The 21,028-nt window shown below is 48.5% G+C and overlaps 11 protein-coding genes across 11 annotated transcripts; 6 read left to right on the top strand and 5 right to left on the bottom strand.

Moving 5' to 3' along the window:
* Window positions 1-203: 203 nt before the first annotated feature.
* N7518_009066 (Rab geranylgeranyltransferase BET4) lies at window positions 204-1,422 on the top strand (the record flags this gene model as incomplete). The annotated part of the gene is made up of 4 exons (XM_057189993.1): window positions 204-212; window positions 264-371; window positions 422-1,004; window positions 1,058-1,422. 4 exons carry the CDS (start codon window positions 204-206, stop codon window positions 1,420-1,422), a joined length of 1,065 nt encoding a protein of 354 aa, XP_057037649.1.
* A 742-nt stretch (window positions 1,423-2,164) lies between these two features.
* On the top strand, window positions 2,165-3,043 carry N7518_009065 (uncharacterized protein; the record flags this gene model as incomplete). Its single annotated transcript, XM_057189992.1, has 3 exons — window positions 2,165-2,351; window positions 2,386-2,716; window positions 2,905-3,043. 3 exons carry the CDS (start codon window positions 2,165-2,167, stop codon window positions 3,041-3,043), a joined length of 657 nt encoding a protein of 218 aa, XP_057037648.1.
* An 880-nt stretch (window positions 3,044-3,923) lies between these two features.
* N7518_009064 (putative GTPase activating protein (Gyp5)) lies at window positions 3,924-6,855 on the top strand (the record flags this gene model as incomplete). The annotated part of the gene is made up of 4 exons (XM_057189991.1): window positions 3,924-3,968; window positions 4,040-5,743; window positions 5,798-6,739; window positions 6,793-6,855. The coding sequence occupies 4 exons, from the start codon at window positions 3,924-3,926 to the stop codon at window positions 6,853-6,855; spliced, it is 2,754 nt and encodes a 917-aa protein (XP_057037647.1).
* Window positions 6,856-7,335: 480 nt separating this feature from the next.
* Window positions 7,336-7,806, bottom strand: N7518_009063 (Dabb family protein; the record flags this gene model as incomplete). Its single annotated transcript, XM_057189990.1, has 2 exons — window positions 7,336-7,548; window positions 7,705-7,806. The coding sequence occupies 2 exons, from the start codon at window positions 7,804-7,806 to the stop codon at window positions 7,336-7,338; spliced, it is 315 nt and encodes a 104-aa protein (XP_057037646.1).
* A 1,409-nt stretch (window positions 7,807-9,215) lies between these two features.
* N7518_009062 (4-hydroxyphenylpyruvate dioxygenase family protein) lies at window positions 9,216-10,576 on the bottom strand (the record flags this gene model as incomplete). The annotated part of the gene is made up of 3 exons (XM_057189989.1): window positions 9,216-9,600; window positions 9,688-9,852; window positions 9,903-10,576. The coding sequence occupies 3 exons, from the start codon at window positions 10,574-10,576 to the stop codon at window positions 9,216-9,218; spliced, it is 1,224 nt and encodes a 407-aa protein (XP_057037645.1).
* Window positions 10,577-11,137: 561 nt separating this feature from the next.
* On the bottom strand, window positions 11,138-11,596 carry N7518_009061 (Ctf8 family protein; the record flags this gene model as incomplete). The annotated part of the gene is made up of 1 exon (XM_057189988.1): window positions 11,138-11,596. The coding sequence occupies one exon, from the start codon at window positions 11,594-11,596 to the stop codon at window positions 11,138-11,140; it is 459 nt and encodes a 152-aa protein (XP_057037644.1).
* A 751-nt stretch (window positions 11,597-12,347) lies between these two features.
* Window positions 12,348-12,935, bottom strand: N7518_009060 (Cnl2/NKP2 family protein; the record flags this gene model as incomplete). The annotated part of the gene is made up of 1 exon (XM_057189987.1): window positions 12,348-12,935. The coding sequence occupies one exon, from the start codon at window positions 12,933-12,935 to the stop codon at window positions 12,348-12,350; it is 588 nt and encodes a 195-aa protein (XP_057037643.1).
* Window positions 12,936-13,630: 695 nt separating this feature from the next.
* On the top strand, window positions 13,631-14,964 carry N7518_009059 (uncharacterized protein; the record flags this gene model as incomplete). Its single annotated transcript, XM_057189986.1, has 4 exons — window positions 13,631-13,788; window positions 14,023-14,251; window positions 14,354-14,741; window positions 14,813-14,964. The coding sequence occupies 4 exons, from the start codon at window positions 13,631-13,633 to the stop codon at window positions 14,962-14,964; spliced, it is 927 nt and encodes a 308-aa protein (XP_057037642.1).
* A 367-nt stretch (window positions 14,965-15,331) lies between these two features.
* N7518_009058 (ARMH3 family protein) lies at window positions 15,332-17,721 on the bottom strand (the record flags this gene model as incomplete). The annotated part of the gene is made up of 8 exons (XM_057189985.1): window positions 15,332-16,040; window positions 16,094-16,504; window positions 16,555-16,889; window positions 16,943-17,055; window positions 17,117-17,270; window positions 17,323-17,403; window positions 17,463-17,585; window positions 17,632-17,721. 8 exons carry the CDS (start codon window positions 17,719-17,721, stop codon window positions 15,332-15,334), a joined length of 2,016 nt encoding a protein of 671 aa, XP_057037641.1.
* Window positions 17,722-18,518: 797 nt separating this feature from the next.
* isa1 (Fe-binding Fe/S cluster assembly protein ISA1) lies at window positions 18,519-19,272 on the top strand (the record flags this gene model as incomplete). The annotated part of the gene is made up of 2 exons (XM_057189984.1): window positions 18,519-19,170; window positions 19,235-19,272. The coding sequence occupies 2 exons, from the start codon at window positions 18,519-18,521 to the stop codon at window positions 19,270-19,272; spliced, it is 690 nt and encodes a 229-aa protein (XP_057037640.1).
* A 639-nt stretch (window positions 19,273-19,911) lies between these two features.
* Window positions 19,912-20,898, top strand: N7518_009056 (DSC3 family protein; the record flags this gene model as incomplete). The annotated part of the gene is made up of 1 exon (XM_057189983.1): window positions 19,912-20,898. The coding sequence occupies one exon, from the start codon at window positions 19,912-19,914 to the stop codon at window positions 20,896-20,898; it is 987 nt and encodes a 328-aa protein (XP_057037639.1).
* Window positions 20,899-21,028: the final 130 nt, after the last annotated feature.

Raw genomic sequence — 21,028 nt, 5'->3', positions numbered from 1 at the left:
CAAAAGACAAGTCCCCAAAGTAGAAAGAGTGATGATCACGTGAAGCTATGCAGATGCCGGGGAGCTTACGTAATTTACCCACCGCATCATCCATGGATGCACCAATGAGATAATTCTAGTTGGCCACATCTGATCAACACGAAGCAACCTACCTACAAGGAAACACATTCTATTTATTTCTTATTGTCAAACAAAGAGTGAAAATGCCCAGTGTGAGATAATTCCCCCATGCTGTACCGTTCCGAGGCTGACGATTGCGATAGCATGGTGTGCCGCGGTACAAACCAGCTGAGAAGTCCGCCGAGGCGCGACAGCAAGAGCTGCAGAAGATAGAAAAATACAAGGATCTCGAGCTTTCTGTATCCAAAAAGGTTGGCCATCTTTTAGAGCTCACCTATAAATGGAGTCTGACATAGGACAGGTGGCTGAGCATGAGTACACAATCGAGACCTTGAAGAAGATCTCGGAGCTGCTGTCTAGCAATCCAGAATACTACACAGCCTGGAACTACCGCCGTCTGGTACTACAGTATCAGTTCTCCCAAGCAGGGGGCTCGGATAATGAGACTGCTACCCATTCAATCACCCAGCTAATCATAAATGATTTACATTTCCTGATTCCCCTTCTCCGGAGCTTCCCCAAGTGCTACTGGATCTGGAATTATCGTTTGTGGCTGTTGGATGAAGCTCGCCGTCTACTACCCCTTCCCGAGGCCCGGGAAATCTGGCAGCAAGAACTTGCCCTTGTGGGTAAGATGTTGACTCTCGATAGCCGGAATTTCCACGGGTGGGGTTATCGACGCTTCGTGGTTGAGACCTTGAAGGAGCTTGGCACTGCTGAAGAAGCAACAAGCATGACCCAGAAGGAATTTGAATATGCCACGAAGATGATTGGAGCCAATCTTTCCAACTTCTCCGCGTGGCATTACCGGACAAAGCTTATCCAATCCCTTTTGGATGAGCAATCTGCCAGCGATGACGATCGGAGAAGAATGTTGGATGATGGTTGGTCTAACCTGTCTTATCAGAGACTATCTTATACTGATTTGTGTTTTTAGAACTATCTCTCATTCATCAAGCATTCATTGATCCTTATGATCAGTCACTTTGGTTTTATCACCAAAATCTGATGAGTGTGTTTGACCCGCCGATGGCTGAACGAACTATGGCCCCCAATTTGAGCTCGTCCGACCGGCTGGAGTACATTAGAAATGAGATCGAAGAGATCCAGGAGATGTTGGATGGGGCTGAAGACTGCAAATATATCTACCAGGCATTAATTGAGTGCACCCTTCTCGCATCCAAGGTCGAAGGCAGCTTGTCTTCTGAGGATCGGGACCAGATTCTGAGCTGGCTCTCAGAAGTGAAGAAACTGGATCCATTGCGACGAGAAAGATGGCTTGATTTTGAGAAGACCTTGTGAAAATATATGAATAGGTAACCTAAGCCTGCGGCCCTGTCGTGTCTTTTTATTTGTCTTTTTTTCCGGTATTGTAGTACCAGTGTGTTACCATCTGCATGATTTTCTGGTCTATAACTCTACGGATCGGCGACTATCTGCTGTCTGCATTGTTTAATTCATAGTTGTTTTACTTCATAGATTATGTCACTTCATGGATTGTTTGCTAAATAGCTAAGCGAGAGGGTTCGAGGCTTACAATGTTTGCAAAAGGTCAGCTATATCAATAGGCTGCTTCCCACTTTGCACTTGCTTCTTCTTTCCTTCTTCACCTTGGTCATTTCGTTGAATGCATTCTTTCTCTTTTGATCGACCTGGCGCCCCACACAGTGCAAGACCAAGCGGCCATGTGGTATAAAAGCACCCTGAAGCAGACCTTCCACCTTCTTCTCTTCTAGTACCCCATGGTGCTCTACTCTCTAACACCCTACTACTCTCAGTGAACGACTTTGCTCCCACCATGTTTCGCAGGCAGGGCTGTCGGTGCCCCTGCTGCCCCCTTTGCAGTCCCCTCTTCAATATCTTCTTAAAGTTCACGGTACCACCCTAGATATATATACAACCTGAGGCCGCCAAGGATGCCTCAGGACTATTTGTGTATAGAGTTTCTTTATGCTTACAGGGGTAAGTATGTGGTCACTTGACACCTGCCCCTCTCAAAAGGATCAAATTGAGAATTCTCATTTACAAAATCTATAGATTCAATATGAAGGTCGTCAAAACCAACTCAGTATGCGACCTTGAAGGCACTGAGATCACCACTGACGCCAACGCACAAACTGGCTTACTGTTGCCGTCTCTGACATGGGTAATTACCGAGAAGCTGAAGGAAATCTCTCATTTGGGAGACCAGAAAGACATCGACGACGGGCTTGGGTCATCCATACACTGTCGTTAAATTCCTCTGCTACTGCAAGAGTCACCCAGCTAAGACGGCATTTTTGCGAATCTATCAGCAAATCCCTATCACCGAAACCCAGGATTCGAAGTCAAGCATTCGAGCAAAGCAGGCTATTCCAACAAAAACTGCCAATGAGTTAAAGTTATTAAAGGAACTCATGCAGAAGGGCTGTGAGTTTGCTCCTAAGCTTCTTGGCTACCAAGAAGCACAGCAAGAATCTGACGATATCGTTCCCTCGGGCTTTATCACCTACATTGTCTGGGAGAAAGTTCCTGAGGTACCTCTATCACAGTATTCCTGGACGTATGAGCTTCACGTACGCGATGCTATTCGCGCAAAATTCCGTCGAGTCTACCAGTAAGTTCATCCACTATCTTCATCCAACTCATAAAGCTGACACATTCATAAGACAGCTTATATCGTGCGGAGTTGGCTGGATACCCGCTTCTGCAAGGAAGCTTATCTATGATGCATCGACCGGAAATATGTACGTGATATTCCCCGTGGTACGTAAAGGTGTATGTGCTTACCCTTTTTATCTCTAGGCATATGTTAGGTTGCAAACTTTATGGACCTATTAATAGGAAGGAGGAATGGTCTGATGTTTACTACGTCTTGTACGGACTGGCCAAACAACCCGACAGGGTAAATTGGCACGTCGATAGCAGTGAGTGGGGATGGTGATTGTATGCATGGCTTGAGAATCTCAATCAAATCCTTGCTGGTAATGAGGGATCCCTGTAGGTTTTTCGTAGTAGAAATCAAAGATGTAGCTGTAGAATGTGATAAGTACTACCTCACCGCCGCCTTCTCTGCAATGGTGCAACCAATGATCTTAGCATTAATATTATATCTATCTTTTTTGGTGTCTTTTTTGGTGTCTTTTGTACAACTTTTTGAAGGATCTTTATACGTACAACTGCAGAGGTAGATGTAAATTGAGAATGAGCCACTCCTGCAAACTCCTGCAAACAGTGCAAACAAACAAACAAACAAGCAAACAAACGATCAACGATCTGTGGAGTCACATGACTGACAATCATGCAGATCGTATCGACCAGATATGTATGTCACTATTTCCATGTACAGCTGTCTTGGCCAGAGACAATTAGACGGGGATCTACATGGAAGACCGGCCACCCTTGTACGGTAGTCTCTAACCGCTGGTATGCCATATCAGATTGGAAATTTGACCTGACAAACATGCCATGCAAGTACAAGTAGAACACAAACCTAAGTCGCCAATTGTTTCCGTTAAGTAGTGTTTGCTGCATATAGCAGACGTCGAGTGTCTAACAATACGAAATCACAATGGGATATATAGCTATTTGAATGTGGAGATGGTGACTCGTTGGGGCACCAATCAGCGACGAGTGTACCTGGTCGGTCGAATCGATCACTTGAAACTCACCAAACCCCTTCAACTCCTTCCTCCTTCCATCTTTTTTCCTTTTTCGCGAATTCCACTTGCGATTTTTGTCTTTTAGCTCTTCCGAGCGTCTGCTCTCTTGCGATCCTATGGGGTGTTCTATTTTCTGATTGTTGTGAGGTCATCTAAACAGCTATGGCCGATATGTCGACGCCTAAACAAAGTCCCGAATACGAAGGGGTAAGTGGTTCAGACTCAGATCTTTCAAAACCCCAGCTTGTCTTGACACGAGCTTATCGCCCTTCGAATAGGAGTCTTTTGACGACGCCCTTGAAACCGTCCCAATCCAGGAGAACAACAACCTCAACGTCATCATCCCCAAGTCCACTTCCACCCGATCGTTGACCGATAGTCCGGCAATTGGCTCACATATGTCTCCGGAATTGACGGAGAAACCTCCGTCACCTTCTGAATCGCAGGCCGAGCAGAAGAGTGAGACCGCCGAGGAGCAAATCAGGGATGGCGAGGGGCTGGATGGACAGAATGATAAGAACAATAAGAATATGGGGAAGGGGCAAGATGAAGGAACGGGTACCAGCGATGAGAATAATCCCGACACCAACCACGGGGTGAACACAGCGACCGATGAGCCCACCCAGGGTGATAAGCCGGAACAAGGGTCCGAGGTTACGCAGACAGAGGTCGAGAAGAACGGAGAAGATCACGATCAGAGCCCACTGCAGAAGTCACCTCTACTCACGTCCCGCCGTTTATCAACATCATCATCGCTCGACGAAGTGAACCTGATGAACAGCAAGGAAGACGAGTCGACACACAAGGCACAGCGCCCAGGGGACCAAACAGAACCGCCTCCGTTGCCTCCTAAGAACGATCCCGCTCCTCCGGCAAGTGCAGGCTTGATGGGTCTGTCGGGTGGCTTGCCCTCAGTCCCATGGGCGGCTCCTCCTGTGAACAAGAATCCACCTATTCCCCAGCCAGCCCATCCTCGGAAGCCTAGTGGCCCCTTTGCGTGGTTCACTCGAAGCTCAACCGCGACTAATGCTAAGGACATCAAATCCCCACCCTCCTCTGCCAGCCGACGAAACACTGCCACCTCCGTATCGACCCTCAGCAGCAACCTAGACCATCTCGCTCGTGATGGTGACGACGTCTCGAGTATCGGCTCAAAGAAGCCGAGACGCAATAGCCTGAAGGATCAATTCAAGATGTTACGCCTACGCGAGGAGAGCCATGCTCCAGAGGTCGATCAGACGAGCGTGCAATCGGGCCAGGCTAGCGTTAGCCAGTCTGGAGCTAGCCCCCCTATCATCCCAGAGGAAGGAGAGGATGGCATTTTGGTAGCGTCAGGAGTCGTTTCACCTTCGAGGACGGTCGGTCCTGGGAGAACGGGCTCTGTGGCTGATGCTTCCATCCCCGTGGACTGGGAGATGTGGCAGCACCTTGTGAACAACGGGCCCAAGGCCTTGGCAAGCTCAGAGGAACTGAATGCCGCCATCAAACGAGGTATCCCGCAGACGATCCGAGGAGTGATTTGGCAAATTTTGGCAGATTGTCATACTGGCGATATGGAGGACATCTATCGAGACCTCGTGGCGCGTGGCACAGCACAAGACAAAGATGGACGAACAATAAATGGCACTGAAAGTTCGTCTTCACGCTCTTCAGTCCGCTCCCACCCCTCAGGTTCCGGCTCACGGTCCAGCAGCGCTGCCCCTAGCCCGCCTAACGAAGGAGAAACAGATAAATTGTGCAAGGAACATACCTCCAATGACGCCGACCGTCTCAAGAAAGCAAAGATAGACGCCGTTGCGCTGCAGAAATTGGAGAAGACCATCAGGCGAGACCTGGGAGCTCGTACTAGCTACGCGAAATACTTTGTTTCCCAGGGCAGCCAAGAAGGCCTCTTTGGGCTGTGCAAGGCATACGCCCTGTATGATCCGGGAGTTGGATACGCGCAAGGCATGAATTTTATTGCTATGCCATTGTTATTCAACGTGAGTATACCCTCAATTAGGCCGACTGAGCTCATGGGCTGACGTTTTACACAGATGGACGAAGTCGATGCTTTCGCCATGATGGTCAAGCTGATGAACAAGTACTCTCTACGAGATATGTTCATTCAGGATATGCCTGGGCTTCACCGTAGCCTATACCAATTTGAGCGACTGCTAGAAGACCTAGAACCTGCTCTCTACTGCCATCTCCGGCGCCGTGGAGTTCCTCCTCAGCTGTACGCCACCCAGTGGTTCTTGACGCTGTTCGCCTACCGTTTCCCGCTGCAACTAGTCCTTCGTATCTACGACCTGATATTCGAAGAAGGGCTAGAAACCACCATCCTCAAATTCGGCGTTGCGATCATGCGACGAAACGCAGACGCGCTGCTTGAAATGAAAGATATGAGTATGCTCACTACTTTCTTGAAAGAGCGTTTGTTCGATGCCTACATTGACAAGCAGCCATCCACCTCGTCAATCCTAGAGTCAGGCTTCTTCGGAAGCTCTGGTGCCTCTGATAAAGAGATTTACCGATCCGACATCATGGTACAGGACGCTTGCGCCATTCCTCTCACGTCCGAGATGCTCACCACGTACACCGCCGAATGGGAGGAAAAGACCAAAACCGAGAAAGAGCGTGAAGTCGAGCTGGAGCACTTGCGGCACACCGTGATCACGCAGGGCGCGCGTGTCCGACTTCTCGAGGAACGTGCCGAAGCATCAGACAAGGAGCATGTGCAATTGGCTTCCGAGCTGGTGCACGTGAAGGTTGAGAATGAGGAGCTGCGCGACCTCAAGGATGCGCTGGAACTCCAGGTCGGCCAACTTAAGAACGTGGTCGACAAGCAGCCGGCCGAAGTGGAGGAGAAGCTCCGCGCAGAAATGGAGCGGATCATGAAGCGGAACATCGAGGTGCAAAACGAGAACCGCGCGATGGAAGAATCAATGTCCGATATGGAGAAGGAGTTGGTTGCCACGAAAATGAAGTGGGCAGAGGTAAGATATTTTATCATTCAGCGTGAGATGCCGAGACTGACGAGCTCAAACAGATTTCCGAAAATCACGAGAATCTCCGCCAGAAATGGAGCGACCTGCGTCGTGCCCTCGACTGATTGTCACAACGTTGCTTCTATTAGTACTCCACCCGGATAGCAATATCCGGTTCTGTATATTTGGAATGCGCAGATGTGGTAGCGAGGATCTGCGATCACGTCCTATCCTGCGCATTTGCACCATGCTTATGGGCCGGGTCATTTGCTTTTGTCCTGATTTGCTCCCCGTACCTGCTTTTCTCCGTTTTGAGCCGACATCATGATTTGCCCTTTTACGACTCTTTTCTCCAAGCTCTCAGCATGCCATTTTTGGAAGGCATCGGTGTTTCGCTACCTTGTGTTGAATTATATTTGCTCTAGTGTGTATGTCTATCTCCGATCCTCGGGCAGGGCGTACTAGACGTATGCATGTACATCATCAATGGACTTTGTTCATCCTATTATCTAGCTTCTGCATGTGGCCAGCTCTCTACCTTAGCTCTATACTCTCTTTATATGAAGATCGAACATGCACAAATCCATCTCTCAATTCTGAATCCATTACAGAATATTCTCATAGTAACTCGTCAACACATCCTCCTTGACAGGCGCCGCACAAGCCTTGAGAGCCTTGTGCGCCTCACACTCGGTATCATAGTACTTCATATCCTCCATCGAAGCAAAAGTCGTCTTGACAGACAAGTTGTACCCCTTATTACGAGGATCAGGGATCGAAGCGCCAACAGCAGCAGCGAGGATGTAGGGTTTGCCGTCCTAAAAACAGAAAAAGAAAACACCCGTTAATAACCGTTCAATTGCGTTTCATTCCGAATCTCCCGAATGGCTACGTAGTACAGCAAGCATAGTACAGCATGGTACATGTAGCCAAACAGCGCAGAGCCTGTGTAGAAAAGAACAATATGCACTCACCTTTGTAGCGGTCTTCGCGAGGACCTTGTACTGCTCCAGCACGCGGTCGCGATCCGCCTCGTTGGGGATCTTGAAGAGGGTGATTCGCTCGATAGGGGCCATTGTTTTTTTGAGGGTGTGGGAGGTGAGGAGTCGGGAAATGGACATGGATTTTAGATTCTGGGGGAATTAATATGAATTTATACGGGTTTATATGGCGGGGTTACGATGGGTTCATATATGTCATTGTTTCTGATACTTCCGTCGGGTTGTGGGGAGGAGCCGGAGTAGATCCGTTGATTCATGGTTTGTTTAATTATTTCCGCTATTTTTGACTAGGTTGGTATTGTTTTTGATTGTTTTATGTATCTTCTGTAGATTCTATATGTCTATCTCTTCAATTGGGAGTTTCTTTGCTGGGGTATGGGCGACGGATCGGACCACTACGACAAAACTAATTTTCTGCCGAGCAGAAAATTAGTCAGCTAGCCATACGCTGTTCCACAGCTGTAATGAGTATACAGCAATTTATATTTTCTCTAATTACTCACTTTCCAACGGTCGCATTAAGTTCAAATTTGAAGGTCTAATTAATTAAAATGCCTCTCTCTAAAAGAGTTATAAATTTCAAACTAATTACGACTATTAGAAGCTGACAAGTAAGTATACCTGAGTAAGTAAGTATTGTTTCGGGAGGAAAATGTCTTCCTGGACCGCCTTCCTATTAAATATACTGCCGACTAGGAGTTTCAAATCGGTAGAACTAGTAGAATTCTAAAAGGCGGTGAATTCTGGTATAGGGCATTAAGACAGAGGAATAACTAGAACCTTATAGCATCGATGACTAAGCAATTTTATGAATACCAAGACTATTTTATACCTAGTAGATTATTCCAGGTCATATGACCTCCCCGTATACCACCATCTTCTCCTCCTTACGCAAATTGATATTTTCCAAAGTACACGTATTCTTTATATAGTACACTCTCCTCTCTCAAATATGGTACTGCCATTATAGAGAGAGGGTAATCTACTCTTTAAAAGGTTCAAGGTTAATTGATAGACATATACTAGAGGTAAATGTAAAGAGGTTGCAATATTACATACAGGCCCAAGACCATAATCATATAGGCGGTGATTAGAGCGGTGAGCCAAAAATTAGTTTTGTCGTAGTGGTCCGATCCGTCGCCCATACTGGGGAAATAGCGCGGAATATTCTTGGTTGGAGAGCGCGCAATTTCCGCTCGGGTATTTGGTGTGCGGAATTGGATATTGAAGGATGATGGGGTTGTATTTGTATATGCATATCGGATGGATATTGAGGGGCCTCGGTATATTATTTGTACACCATTACCATGCTGTGGGACAAACTACGCAAGACATCTGTATGGCTCACTGTATGGCCCACTAGAGGCATAGGACATCGACCTCGAGGAACTTATTAGCTTCACTTTATAATACCCGGAAGATTGACTAGAGTCCTAGATTGGATATGACATGGTCCATCGTATCAAACATTCGCTGGGCACTGGTCACAGATTCCCACGCAAATCCTGTTCCGTTTCAAAGGCCTCGAACAAACTCTTGAAATTCCCAGCCCCAAACCCATCAAACGAATTCCGTTGTATGACCTCTATGAACACCGTCGGCCTATCTCCGACATGCTTGGAGAAGATCTGAAGCAGGTATCCGCGCTCGTCGAAATCAACCAAGATATTCAGCCGCTCGAGTACGTCTACATCGGCCGCAAGCGTCCAGGACACTTGTGTCAGGCGCTTCCGCAGATCCGCGTAGTATGTAGCTGGTACACTGAGGAACTGGACACCGCGCGCTTGGAGACCAGTTACGGCAGCGACGATGTCGTGCGTGCGAAAGGCTATGTGTTGCACTCCGGCGCCGTGGTAGTAGTCGACGAATCTGCGAATGTTAGAAGGGCTGGTATGTGGGCGGAGTAGGGCAGATGAGAAAGAAGAAAGAAAGAAAAAACAAGGATGGGTTGCGTACTCTTCAATCTGTGATTTCTTCTTGCCGGTTGCGGGCTCGTTCATAGGCATCTTGATGGTTTCGTTTGGTGAAGCGATGACAATTGATCGCATCGCTGAGTACTCGCTGCACATGTCTTTATCGTCGACGGTCCAGTAGCGATGGAAATCGAGGCATTCCTCATAACTAAAGCTGGTTAGCGACAGTCAAACAAGAACCACATTGATTCTACTCACTATTGGACAATGCTGTCCACTCCTCCCCACGACTGATTCCCGACACAGTGGTCAATCTCAAGAAGGTTGATGGGTGGCAAAAGCTGTGTGATCGGATCTTCGCTATCGAGCAATCGATACCCAGGCAAAAAGGGAGCACCTGCCGAATACCTCTCCCGATTCACCAGAGTATGTACGGTATCCCCGTACGTCCCAACAGTCGCAGAGACGATCGATCCATGCCCCTCGACAGAAAACGTCCGCGGCTCAGTGATAGCGCGAGCACCGTTCCCTACAGCCCGTTTCCATACAGCCTGTATATCTCCCGCGATCCGGAATGCGACATCCTTCACCCCATCGCCGTGTATGGTCAAGTGCTTATGGATCTCAATCAGCGTCGCCCGCTCATAAATCGAAGCCTGACGCAAGATACCGTCTTCCGGGCCTTGGTTCGGCGGGCCACAAACTGGCCCCGTAAGAACGAAAGTAGCGCCACTGTTGGCTACAACATAGCTCACGAGATAGGGCGAGCCGTTTTCCGGGCCGCGGTATGCAATGGGGCGGAAGCCCATGCGAGTAATCCAGTATGAGGCGGCTTGTTTGGGGTTGCCGACGTACCAATGGATGTGATCGAAGCCGACATATTCGGGCCCCATCTTCGCGGGAAAGATGTCTTCATTTTCCGGGACGGTCATGATCGGTGCTGTTGATTGTGGCTGCGCTAATATCGGTGCAGGTGTGGACCGAGAAACATGTCATCCCTACGCCAGCCGTTGAGCCGGTGTAAGGTGGGGACAAGTTATTTATGAGTGATTTTGAAAACAGCTGGGTCGGTGTTGAGGAGAAAAATAGAATTCTGGCGAGGAGATCCCTGCCCAGACGTGTCACATTCCAAGCCCGCATCTCCGGATCAAGAGGCTATCTAAGATAAACGTATGAGGCAATGCTGAAGTCATCCATTCATGCAGACCAGAGCTTTGTCCTTCTTTGGTGAACCTTGGGAGGTTCAAGTTCAGGCTTGTATACCCACAGAAGCCGAAGTGATGTTTTTGCACAAGGTCAATGCTGTAGAAAGAAGCCGCTGTTCTCCGTAGCAAAGCGCGAGGCCATGTCAGTTGGGCTGGCTGTGCATCTCGTAACCCTTTCATCCAAGTTCTGCGGCTGTATATGTTGCACACAACAGATGCCATTTCCAGATACCATCTCGCTAGTTTATCTCATTCCAAGGCGAAAGTAAAATCCCCAAGTCAGCCCAATCAAACAGTCGTCACGGGCTCCGGCCGACTCTTGAAGAAGATCTTATAGCGCACAATCTCCACAACCTCCAGTTCCTCACTCTCCGCCGCCTGTCGTTTCTGTAGCACGGCAATCGGCCGCGGCAGCTTCTTAACTTCGCCAGTCATCCGCTGGTACCGACCGACATACATGTAAGCGCGCTTCATCCATTTTGTGTCATCTGGGTTGTGAACCGAGTAGTCTGGGAACATGAGTTTTCCGATCGGAGTTTCGAAGGTGGAGGCTGGATTATCCGTAGAGGTAGAGTAGTCTATGTCATCTTCGTCCCCCGAGGGGACATTGATTGTGCCCTGTAGCTCGAGAAGGGCTAGGCCCGAGGGTGTTTGAAGGAGTGCTGGAAGGGGATTATTCGGTGTTGAGGCAGTCGTAGTCCTTTTTGCTGGGCCAGAGCAGCGTGGATGTAGCTTTATGGAGGGCATAATGTAGTCTTGATGTTTCAATTGGAGTTGAAGGAGGAAAACGCGAACGCGGCACGCGTTTGGGATTTCCCCACTTCTTATCGCGAGAAATGGGTAATTATGGGATTACAAGCACGGAATATATGATCACATATATTATTTGTAGTACTGATGCTTGGGATAAGAGTATGTACATGGCTTGAGTACATCAATAACTAGACCATTGTGTTTGTTCTCATATCATATCAGGTAAACGTATAGTCTTTGTCCAAAGCCCGTCTAGGAATCAAGAGTTATATCGTAGTAGAAGTAACAATGAGGTAGCTTTGCTACAAAGCTTGGGCTTAAGTGTGGCTACAAACTAATCGACAGGAGCTTTGGTGTAATAGAAGCATTCTTCCGAGGCCATGGCCAAGATTCCGACATGTAAATAAGAGTGGAGTGTAATAGATGGCCTTTCAAGAGAACAATTTTCGTGTGATTGCCACGAAGAGCAATTAGCTTGACCCTATAACATAGCTCTGGAGGCAGAAAGTGGCGAAATACAGGAAGCGTTCAGCAAACATAGAGCATGATACCTGCATGAACTGCCAGACAACTCTCGAAATTAGGATTCAGACAGGAAAGCGCTCGTGGTATTTTGCATTGTATCTGTATATAAATGTATCAGTTGAGGTCTTTTTATTGACATTGAAACCATACCAACAGTTCAGGGGTATTCAAATAACAAATGGGCACAATGCACAATGCATAATGAGCAGAAGCATACCTCTCAAGAAGCGCTATTCTTATAGCAAACATCTTCAAGGTTCTGCAGGCCCTTAATAGCCTCCCCAGCTATATCTTCAGCAGTCCTAGAACCCTGTAATTTGCCGTAGCAGAGACCGCTTATATCACCAACAGTCGTATTGAGCTGAGCTAAAATCTTTGCAGCCTCTTGATCGATCCCAGCAATTTCACGCTCGACATTAGCGCTGGCCGTCTCCATTTCAGCCAGGAGACTAGCTACTGAGTGATAATTTCCCGGTACAGCAGTAGGTGGTTGGCCAAACAGATGAACATCCATGTCCATTTCACGCTCTTCAGAACTTGAGGCTTCGACTCCAGTGGCTAGAATGGCTTTTCGGAGCTCCGCTCTTTGCGTTTCACCTTGCTTGATCTCGTTGTCGATGTTTTCATTGACTCGATCCATGTCCTGTTCTCGGACCTGTTGCAGCTCCCGATACAAAGTCCTGATGTGTGGATGGGATCTCAAGCGCTTTGGGAAGAGCTCTGTGAACTTTTGCAGCGAGATGACTGTTGGTAGCGGGGCTGGAGAGAGCAGGAAATTGCTCAGGATGGACTCCTCAGAGGGAGGCATGATGAATGTGTATAGTGTAGTACACACAATATGCAGAGTATAGTGTTCTCTTCTCACAACTGTGGTGTAGTTTTGTCTCCCGTTTGACGCGAACCGGAAGTTGAAAATATTCACGTGAACAAGAGAATATGAAAATGAATAGAAGAATGGAAATCTATTCCTATTGTTATGCAATAGTGGAATAAACAGACGAATAGACGAATCGTTGTCAATGTCAAGGTGACAATAAGCTGCCGCGCTTAATTTCTTCCAAGGGGCCACTCCTCTTCGCTTGTTTTCCTTCTTCTTCTTCCACTCTACTTCATCTACTTCGTCTACATCTACATCGACTTGCCTCAACCCCATTCTCTCTTCCTAAAATCTTGACTCTCTCTACTATTCCTGAGCTGGTCTCGAGTCTGATCTATTCTTGTTCCTTCTTACACCTTCTTCCACTTTGCTGAATCGGATTTGCTGTCAAGAACACCTTGTACTGCCATTTGTGCATCTTCCTTTCTTCCTGTTCTAGTTGCAGTGTTACAATTGAAGTCTCTGAAGGCTTCCAAGGGTTTTCTGATCGTGGCTGTTTACCGCCTGTATCATACCTTTCCCTGCGAGACAGGAATCATCTTGACATCTCTACACCTTTGAGCTCAAAGGTCTGCAATCTGTCATACAAGCTTCGACAAGCACGTCTTCTACCTTTCTCCGACAAAATGGCTCCTATTTCTATGTATAGCAAGGACGAGAAGGTCCTTTGCTTCCACCATGAGATCCTTTACGATGCCAAGATCCTGGATGTTCGCCACAAGGACTCCACTGACAAGAAGAGCCCCTTTGAATATCAAGTCCACTACAAGGGCTGGAAGAATACGTAAGTCTGGCTTGTTTCATTTCTTCCCCTGTTTATCTACGTCCTGGCGGTGTCGAGATTGTTCCCCTCCAAAACCTTGGAAAGTTTGTCCGGGCCATTACGGAAGACTCGAACTCGACATTGAGCTATGCGCTCTCTGTTCTGCAAAATTGCCTCTTGTTTTCTGCTGCACATGTTTCAGAAAACCAATATATTCATCATTCGATTTCATGGAACCTTCTAACATTGGAACAGCTGGGATGACTGGGTCCTGGAGGACCGTCTTCGCAAGCACACCGAAGACAACCGCGAATTGGCCAGCAATCTGCGTCGGGAAGCCGAGGCTTCTTTCCGTCTAAAGAACACCAAGATCACTGCTAAGAAGCGTGCGGGTTCCGACCGTGACTCTGTGCGGGACAGCGAGGAGCGCGGCTCCGTGCCCAGCCGTGGCACCAAGCGAGCCCGTGATAGTGAAATCGAAAAGGTATGCAATTAACACATCAAATTGGGTACAATGGAACTAAACCCAAGAAAATAAAATACAAAAGAACCGTATCATTTATGATCCCATACTAACAATCTGCAGGAGGAGAGTTTCAATATCCGCCCCTCTGTGCGCATCGTCATGCCAGACAATTTGAAGTCCCTACTTGTCGATGACTGGGAGCAGGTAACCAAGAACCAGTGCGTCGTCTCTTTGCCGGCGAAGTACCCAGTCCGCCAGATCCTGCAAGACTGGCACGAGGAAGAGCTTCCAAAGCGGTCGGGCTCGTCGGCAGACGAGGACGTGCTGGAGGAAGTGGTCGCCGGGATCCAGGAGTACTTCGACAAGTGTCTGGATAAGATTCTTCTCTACCGCCACGAGCGCCCCCAGTACCGTGGCCTGCGTAAGAAGTTCGAGGCCGCTACCGGGGAACTGGCCGATAAGGGCCCTATCGATGTATACGGGGCGGAGCACCTGATCCGCTTGTTTAGTATGTATCCCTTACCTGACTTCTGCTTCAACTGTGAGAGTTGGGAATCGTACTAACCGTTGCGTGTGTAGGCACTATGCCTGAGTTGATTGCTCAGACCAACATGGACATGCAGGCTACGAATCGCCTGCGAGAGGAGATCTCGAAGCTGTCTATGTGGTTGAGCAAGAACTCTGAGAAGTACTTCGCCACCAGCTACCAGCCGGCGGAGAGCACTCACTGAGTGCGGGAAGAAGCTTCTCTTGGGGGAGGAAAGGGGGTTCTGCCTCTTTTTTTGTGTTGCATGCGTTGGGGTGAGGGTGGCCCCCAGCAGCAGCTTGTTTTTTTTAAGATTTTCGAAGAAGTGCGGGCCTGAATAGGCCTGGAATACAAGATACTTTGCTTAGCTATATCTTAATCTCCAAGAAGACGTAGGTTCTCATGAGATGGGAGAAAATATGAATTTTCAACTGGATATCTTAATAGAAAACTCAATGATACCACTACTACATAGTGATCTATCACCGACAAAACTCTTGAATTCAGATCAACATCCAAGATCCACAAAGGTAGAAGAAGGAAATAAGTAACCTAACAATCTAATCTGATATCTAAGCAACCAGTTGCCTTGCATCATCAACAGCCCACCGCGCCGCACGCTTCAATTCACTCTTCCACTCCGCCTCACGCCACTTAGCCCAAGTATTTAAACCCTCAGGCGGCTGGATACTCAGCGTATCATAGCCTTGCTTAATTATACGGTGGACCTCACGCGGGGAGAGATTCTTCTTCCTGATCGACGGCAACGCCACCGGCACAGGCTCGTCGCCTTTGGGACTGGCAGCCGCCGCCGCCGCCGCCGCAGCAGCAACAGCAGCGGAGTCTGCACCCTCCGAATGGAAGAGCAGGGTGTAGAAGTGCGTAGATACTGAGAGGAGGGTGTCGATGGCTGCTGAATGCAGCTCGTTGGGTTGAGAGATTGCATCGGCTGCGATTGCGGTATTGGAGCGGGACAGTGAGTATGCATCGCGGAATTTGGAGATAATGGGGCCTGTCTCGACAAGCTTATAGAAGAGGTCATCGTAGGAGGCTGGGTCTGGGAGGAAGGTGTCGCCGCCTGAGACGCAGAACGCGATTAGGTCTGCGAGGGAGGTTGTGAGGGTTTGGATTTTGGGGCTGCTGGTTAAATCGGAGGCGTAGGTTGTTAGGAAGCGCATGAGGGAGAGCAGAGTCCGCCAGAGCTCGGACCAGTGGTAGGCGAGGCGGATCTTGTTCTTTGAGAGGTAGGTTAGGAGGCGGAGAGTGATTGCGATTGTGTGGCTGGGAGGCTTGTTAGTAATGGCTAATGGATACAGTGGATGGTTGTTTCGTACCTGTAAATGTTGACGTCGAGGCGCCGGCGAAGGTTATGCGTAATAGTATCGATGGCAATATCAAATATGACGGTTGCGAGGACCCGCTCTCCGCTGACTAGAGGGAGATAGGGCTGTTTCTGTCGACAGATGCGTACCTTTCGCTTGACTTCCTCGCTGCAAATTTGCTTGCAGATGATCGGGTCTTCGACCAGAATGCGAAGTGTGAATAGGTTTAGTTCGGCATAATGCCCGACCCGCGGGGATCGATATGCATGTTGAAGAAGATAGGAGGACAATGATAGGAAGCTCGAGAAAGGGGCTTCTCCATCGCTGCTTTCTGGTCCCTGATGAACCAAATGATAACCAAAGAGCTTATTGGCGTTTGTGAAGTCGTACGTGGCCATTAGAATTGCGGCTTCATGTGCCGGACTGCCAGGATTGTAAGTTTCGAATCAAGATTCTCCGTGCAGAGAACTTACAGATCAGCGAACATGGCCTTCGCTTCTTCCGCCGAAGGTGGGTTCGCTCTATCCCTGGCGCCCGGTGCGAGCGCTCGTAGTCCAAAGAAGATTAACGTGTTGGTGAAGCTCCAGCCCTCTGGAATATCATCCTGGACAGCAATGTAGCCATTCCGCAGGCGATTACAGGCCAGACCGACACCATTGGCAACTTTTTCAATGCTTGACTCGTTCACAAAATCATCAAGCCGAAGCTGGTAGGGGTTTTGGAATTCAAACTTGTTGTAGTTGGCCAATAGCCCCAGAAGGAGGAATGGATCGAACACTTGCAGCGGGGTATCAGAATCAGAAACATACTATTAGCGACTGTCAGTTATTTTCATATAGAAACAATATGAGTAACTCAAACCTTCATGAGCGATGGGAAAAGGTCCCTGTGTGTAAGATAGGAGACTAGGCTAGTTTTGTATGCTCCGCTAGTCATGGCAATGGCCGTCTTGATAGCTTTGAGCCGCACATCGACTGGAAAAATTAGGATCAACTGATATGATCTCGGGTAAGAGCAGAACAGGCAATGACTTACAGCTACTGCCATTGCGAATGATTCTGTCCAAGACGGCCACGAAGTCGGAAATGACATGGTCCACTTCGTCGAGTCCTGCAAGAACAGTGATGACATCCGAACTTGGGTTTGTGTATTTTTTGCTCAGAATGCTCGTCAAGAAAACAGTCAAGGTCTGCGAAACAAGGTTAGACAATACGTTCCGGATGTTGATCACGGGTTCTTACATCTAATGCATAAGAATCCGACGGGGCAACCCCAGCTGCTGCCTCGCGAGTGGCACGGACAAAGAAACGCCGAGTTTGAATCTAGGGGGTTTATCAGCTATTTGATTATTTTCTTGGACTCTTTATGTATCATGGCTTACCTGTAGACCAATAGTATCGTCTGGGCTCAAATGGTCTAGGATAGCATGTAGTTGTTTCCGGTCTGGAGGCAGCAAGAAAAATTCTCTCCAAAAGCCCTCCGAGGGGTCTGCATCATCTGCTGCCTATTAGGAGTATTGTTAGCAATATTCCATAAAGCGATGTTCATACCCGTACTTTGAAGAGATTCTCATAGAGCTGGACAATCTTAGGTTTAAAGGACTCGGGTCTACTCTGCTGGGTAAGGGGTGAGGCGTCCATGATATTAGACAGGATGATCTGCAACGTTAGGTCGCCAGCATTGGACCTCGAGAACCAAAAGAGTAAGGTTAATATAAAGTCGAGTTGATTCCAATTGCTTCGAGGTTCATAAAAAGGGACACCAGCCACTTTGTCAGCCGATCCAGCCACATGTCCTCTACACTTGGCAATGTGTTTACGCATTGGGAGAAAATGAACAAATTCCAGTATATTCGTGAATTAACCTAGTGGATCTATACAGTTCATAAACTTTACATCTTGATCCTTTTCCCCGCTACTCAGCTACATTTAGAGGTGTGGCATCCTCATGAGAGAGCCATGTCTCTCCGAGGAACGGAATGCTCCGCGGTGTGGGATGACTCAGCTTCCGAAAAACGCATTGGATGACAACATTGGAAATCCAAAGCAGATCGCAGTTGGGACTTGTCATTCTACCTTGGTAGCTGGATTAAATAGGGCAAAGACGAATCAGCTCGGCTCCTAAGTCAGCCTCTTCTTCTGATTAGTCTATAATTAGCAAATCAACTGAAACTCGAGCAATGGCGCCACTGCTGCACTGCTGTTGTGTAGAAACTACTCGACGCTGATTGGCTGGGTTTGCGTCATGTAACGATCTTATGTAATCCACTCGCCATGGGGGAATCCTCAAAACAGTCAGAGATTCTTCTCAACTTTGTTACTCAATCTTCCATTCCACCATTTTTCTCACACAACATCCTATGATCCAATAGCAATTTCGTCGAGGTTCACTCCCATTTTACATTGATTGCCCCTCGACTATGAGCTTCTCTACCACCATGCAACGTCCTGTGACATCATCCGCCACACTCCTCCGATGGGTAAAGCCCTCGGCAGGACGTCTGCGTACTTTCTCATCATATGGAAACGCTTACCTAGCCTCCAAGCGGGATATGCAAACTGCAACTGCCTACCGTCCTCACTCGCTCCCCTCCTCATTCCCGCCTCCTCGAAGCACCGGCGGCGCCGACACTTCCATTTCAGCTGAATTCCCTTCCGACATGAAATCATACCGCAACACATCACAAGGCACACTGTCCAATGTGAGCCTACGGGAAGGCGAGGCGCAAAAATCCAAACCGACTTCCGCTTCTCCGTCCGCCTCCAAGACTTCCCCGAAACCCCGTCGGCCACTCCGGCCAAGAAAGGCCGCCATGAAATTGTCCACATTGGCCATCGAGCAGCTTCGCAAGTTGATGGCACAGCCGGAGCCCAAGTATATTCGAGTCGGTGTCAAGAACCGTGGCTGTTCGGGTCTCGCCTATCACCTGGAGTACGTGGAGAAGCCGGGAAAGTTCGATGAGGTAGTCGAGCAGGACGGCGTCAAGGTCCTCATCGACAGCAAGGCTTTGTTCAGTATTATTGGCAGCGAAATGGACTGGCAAGAGGATAAGCTGAGCAGACGATTCATTTTCCGCAACCCCAACATCAGTAAGTGGCCCCTGCGAGAATTACAGCATCTTCTTAGATTCGATTTACTAACTCATGATTACAGAGGAAGAATGTGGCTGCGGCGAGTCTTTCATGGTTTAAGCACACAGCTTGATCATTCCTTTTGATATGTTTCTTATACAGGACCTCTTGGCGTCTTTCTTCTCGGTGCATCGGACGGCGTTTTCAAAGGGGGTCTGGGATTCCACGACCACCCTCTTGTTTGAGTATATACGCTTGATATCCAGTTGATACCTTTTATCCACTTTCTTTCTGCATTTTCTACTGCGTCTCGTGGTCACTGTGGGCTCACAAGTGGCGAGCCATGTCAAGAGACAGGCTAGAGGCTCAACCAATGAGGTGTTGGCTTTTCTTTCTCTGCAGAGACATTCTTTTGAACCCTCGCAAGATCAACCATGTGATATATTTGTGTATAGATTAGTCCGAAGGACATTGATGACGACAAATGACATATATTTAGCTCAAAAAAATCAAAAAATTTACCATAAACATGTTTCCTTGATAATCTATCCTTTTCTCCCTCCTATTAGCTTCCTATTAGCCTCTCAGTATTGTAGAAAAGCGATAGTATACAGTTGCTGTCTAGAATGCGTCACCTGACTGGATATAAGCCGAGGCCCCGGAATGGGCTGAGCGCCGCATCTCATACCAGTCATTGCTTGTATAGAGCGGTCTCAATCCATTCCACATGAAAGCATAGGATTAACTGTTACCTAAAACATGGCCTCACCCTTCCTCTCTCCATACGCAGTCGGCGAACCAGACACCGAGCCGCTCCTCATCACCGTCCGCTTCTCCGCCTCAATCCCCGACCTTCAACTAGACGTCCGAGAGCCTGAGACCACAACAGGCGCAGGCCTAAAGCAACTAATCCGAGCGCAACTCGCCAATCCCCTATCGTCCCACCGACTACGCCTCATCTACGCCGGCCGCGGTCTCGAAGACACAGCCGCATTAACAGCCTCACTAAAGCTCCCTCCGTCACCAAGCCGGAGCCCTCGCCCCGTAGCAGACCAACCCGAGACACCAGAAGAAAATGGCAAAGGAAAGCAGGCGGTGCGCGATGCCCGCCCACGAATTTACATCCACTGCTCGATTGGCGACATCGTCCTCTCAGACGCAGACCTAGCCAGCGAAGCAAGCGTGTTATCAACAGTCCTTCTGCAACAGAAGCAGCAGAAAACTAACACAGGAAAGAAACCTTCCGGCAAGGATGTCTCATCTCTACTCCCGACATCTCGTCACTCCCAGACCCAGAACCAGTCCCAGTCAACTACCACCACACCCGCACCCCGCGGTTTCGACCGCCTCCTCTCGGCGGGCTTCACGGCGGCTGAGGTCACCGCGCTACGCTCCCAGTTTTTGGCCATGCAGTCCGTCTCCCGGACGCCAGATACTATGCCTACCGGCGACCAGCTGCGGGATCTTGAGGACCGCTGGATGGATGAGGGGTCGACGGCGGCGCAGGTGCAGGGTGGGTTTGGGGAGGGGGGTGGTATTGGGGATGACGAGGGCGGGATTGGATCTGGATCGCGTGGGGCGATGGATGATATGCTTTGGGGCGCTGTTATGGGGTTCTTTTGGCCTGTTGGTTGTGCGATGTGGTTGCGCAGAGAGGAGGGGGTGTGGAGTTGGAGGAAGGGAGTGGCTGTTTGTGTGGGTGTTATTGTTAATGCTGTTTTTGGGGCGATGAGGATTATAAACTGAGGGTGTTGATATGTATATGTATATATCTTTCTTTCTTTCTTATTTGGCGTTATGAGATACCCCCAATTGAAGCCATTTGGTACATTCTAATTGATACTTGGGATTTGTCTAGGCTGTTAATCATTGTATT

Source organism: Penicillium psychrosexuale (genome assembly GCF_028828465.1).
Source record: "Penicillium psychrosexuale strain IBT 29551 chromosome Unknown utg000005l, whole genome shotgun sequence".
NCBI classification, from domain to species: Eukaryota; Fungi; Ascomycota; class Eurotiomycetes; order Eurotiales; family Aspergillaceae; genus Penicillium; species Penicillium psychrosexuale.
This window is presented reverse-complemented; position numbering and strand designations above follow the sequence as displayed.